Source organism: Homarus americanus, unplaced genomic scaffold, assembly GCF_018991925.1.
Source record: "Homarus americanus isolate GMGI-L3 unplaced genomic scaffold, GMGI_Hamer_2.0 scaffold15383, whole genome shotgun sequence".
NCBI lineage: Eukaryota > Metazoa > Arthropoda > Malacostraca > Decapoda > Nephropidae > Homarus > Homarus americanus.
In genome coordinates, this window is record NW_024754160.1 from 19,732 (window position 1) to 22,882 (window position 3,151).

The 3,151-nt window shown below is 61.3% G+C and overlaps 1 protein-coding gene across 1 annotated transcript; it reads left to right on the plus strand.

The window, feature by feature from the left end:
- The first annotated feature begins 330 nt into the window (after nt 1-330).
- LOC121855696 (proline-rich protein 36-like) lies at nt 331-897 on the plus strand. Its single transcript, XM_042350779.1, has one exon. The coding sequence runs from the start codon at nt 331-333 to the stop codon at nt 895-897; it is 567 nt and encodes a 188-aa protein (XP_042206713.1).
- Nucleotides 898-3,151: the final 2,254 nt, after the last annotated feature.

Sequence of the window (3,151 nt, forward strand, 5' to 3'; positions counted from 1 at the left end):
GGTCTGTCCCATAAAGTCTGTTTCATAGCAAGTCCATTCCATAGCATGTTTGTTCCAATAGCAACTTTGTCCCAAGTTCTATCGGCTTCCTGGGTTCTATCGCAGGTTTGCCCCATCGCAGGCTCACCCCATCGCAGGCTCACTCCCATCGGCTCTCCATCGCAGGCCTGCCCCATAGCAGGTTTGCCCCCATAGCAGGCTTCCTGCCCCCCCTTGCCCCCAGAGTTCGCCCTCTGTGAGTCCCCCTATCGAGTCCGCCCCCATCGAGCCCGCCCCGAGTCCCCTTTGCGAGTTCCCCTTATGAGTTCCCCCCTTTGCGTTCCCCCCTTTATGAGCCCCCATGAGTTCCCCTTTGCGAGTTCCCCTTGCGAGTTCTCCCATCATGGGTCTGCCCCCCACTGCCCACAGGCTCCCAGGCTCACCTTACAGCAGCTGCCCCATAGCAGGCCTTGCCCCACAGCAGGCCTCCTGGCTCCCCATAGCAGGCTCGCTCCCATAGCAGGCTCCGTCCCACAGCAGGCTCTGCCCCACAGTTCTTTGGGTCTCTTCTGCAAGTCTGGGTCTCCCTTTGCAGTCTGCCCCTTGCAAGTCTCCCTCCCAAGTTCTCCCCATAGCAAGTCCTCCCACACAGCCTGCCCCTTTGTCTGCCCCCAAGTGTCTGTCCCACTGAGTCTGCCCCACTGCAAGTCTGCCCCACTGTCTGTCCCCACTGCCCGTCCCACTGCCCACTGCCCCACTGGCCCCATCCCACTGCCCCCACTGCACGCCCCATTGCCCCACAATGCCCGCCTCCCCACTGCTCCGTCCCCATTGTGTCTGCCCCCATTGCAAGTTCTGTCCAGCAGAACTTCATCTCCCCATTGCAAGTCTGCCCCCATTGCAACCTGCCCCCACTAACTCTGTCTCCCATCCTGCCCCAGGCCCCACTCCCAGGCCCCCATCAGGCCCCACGATCGCAGGCCCCCACTGCCCCCCACTGCACCTCGACCGTCTGCCCCACGTTCCGCCCCATCGTGCACGTCTCCCATCGTCTGTCCCCATTGCCCTCCCGTCCCCCCACTGTCCCACCCCCACTGCCCCCCCACTGCGCCCCACTGCGCCCCCACTGTCTGCTCCCCACTGCCGTTCCCCGTCCCACCGTCCCCCACTGTCCCCACTGTCCCACTGCCCCACTGGCTCCACTGTCTGCCCCACTGCTCCGCCCCATTGTCTGTCCCCATTGTGCCTGCCCCCACAGTGTCTGTCCCATGCAGCCTGTCTCCCCATTGCAAGTTTGTCCCCATTGTCTGCCCCCATGGTCCCCACTGTCCCACTGCCCCACTGCAAGTCTGTCCCACTGTCCGTCCCCACTGTCCCCACTGTCCCCACTGCCCCACTGCCCCACTGTCCCCACTGTCCCACTGTCCCACCCCCACCCCACTGTCCCCCACTGTCCTCCGTCCCCACTGCCCGTCCCCACTGTCTGCCCCACTGTCTGCCCCACTGTCTGCCCCACAGCCTGCCCCCACTGCCCGTCTCACTGCAGCCTCCGTCCCCACTGTCTGTCCCACTGCAGTCCAGTCCCCACTGTCCCCACCCCCACTGCCTGCCCCACTGCCCCACTGTCTGCTCCCACTGCCTGTCCCACTGTCTGCCCCACTGTGCCTGCCCCATTGCAGCCTGTTCCCCATTGTCTGTCTCCCCATTGCCCCATTGCCCCCACTGTCGTCTGTCCCAGTCCCACTGTCCCCACTGTCCCACTGTCCCCACTGTCCCCACTGTCCCACTGCCCCCACTGTCCCCACTGTCTGCCCCACTGCCTGCCCCACTGCCCGTTCCCCACTGTCTGCCCCCACTGCCTGCCCCCACTGTCAGTTCCCCATGTGTCTGCCCCCACTGTCCCACTGTCCCCACTGTCTGTCCCCACTGTCTGCCCCACCCCCACTGCCCCACAAGTCTGCCCCCACTGTCTGCCCCACTGTCTGCCCCCACTGCCCCACTGCTTCCGTCCCCACTGTCTGCCCCACTGTCTGTCCCCACTGTGTCTGCCCCCATTGCAGTTCTGTCCCCATCAGTTCGCCCCCATTGCAAGTGCCTGTGTCCCACTGTCCCCCACTGTCCCACTGTCTGCCCCACTGTCTGTCCCCACTGTGCTCCGTCCCACTGCCCGTCTCCCCATTGCCTGCCCCATTGCAGTTCTGTCTCCATGCAGTCTGCCCCATTGCCCGTCTCCCCATTGCAGTTCCGTCCCCACTGTGCTGCCTCCGTCTCCCCATTCCTGTCCCCATCAGTCCTGTCCCCACCGTCCCACTGTCCCCACTGTCCCACTGTCCCACTGTCTGCCCCAGTCCCACTGCCCCAAGTCTGTCCCCACCTGTCTGTCCCCACTGTGTCTGTCCCACTGCCCCCATTCCCCATTGTCTGTCTCCCAAAGTCTGCCCCATTGCCCCATGCAGCCCGTCCCCATTCTGTCCCCACGTCCCACTGTCCCACTGTCCCACTGTCCCCACTGCTCCCACTGCCCCACTGTCTGGCCCCCACTGTCTGTCTCCCCACTGCCCGTCTCACTGTTCTGTCTCCCCATTGCAGTGCCTCCTGCCCCATTGCTCCTGTCCCCATTGCAGCCTGGTCCCCACTGTCTGCCCCCACTGCAGTCTCGCCCCCATTGTGTCTGCCCCCATTGCAAGCCTGCCCCCATGCCTGCCCCACTGTCTGCCCCCATTGTCTGCCCCCATTGCAAGTCTGTCCCAAGCAGGTCTGTCCCAGCAAGTCTGTTTACAGCCTGTTTCCAGCAACTTTGTTCCATAGCAACTTGTTCCAAGCAACTTTGTTCCATAGCAACTTTTGAAATTCTAGCAACTTTTGTTCCATAGCAACTTTGTTCCATAGCAACTTTGTTCCATAGCAACTTTGTCTTCCATAGCAACTTTGTTCATAGCAACTTTGAGTTCTATAGCAACTTTGACTCATAGCACTGTTCAGTACCTTTGGTTCTGATAGCAATTTTGTTCCATAGCAACTTTGTTCCATAGCAATCTTTGTTCCATAGCAACTTTTGTTCCATAGCAACTTTGTTCCATAGCAACTTTTGTTCCATAGCAACTTTTATTCATAGCAACTTTGTCCCATGTTGTTCAGTTGCCCATCGCGCTTCCTATCGCAGGTTTGCCCC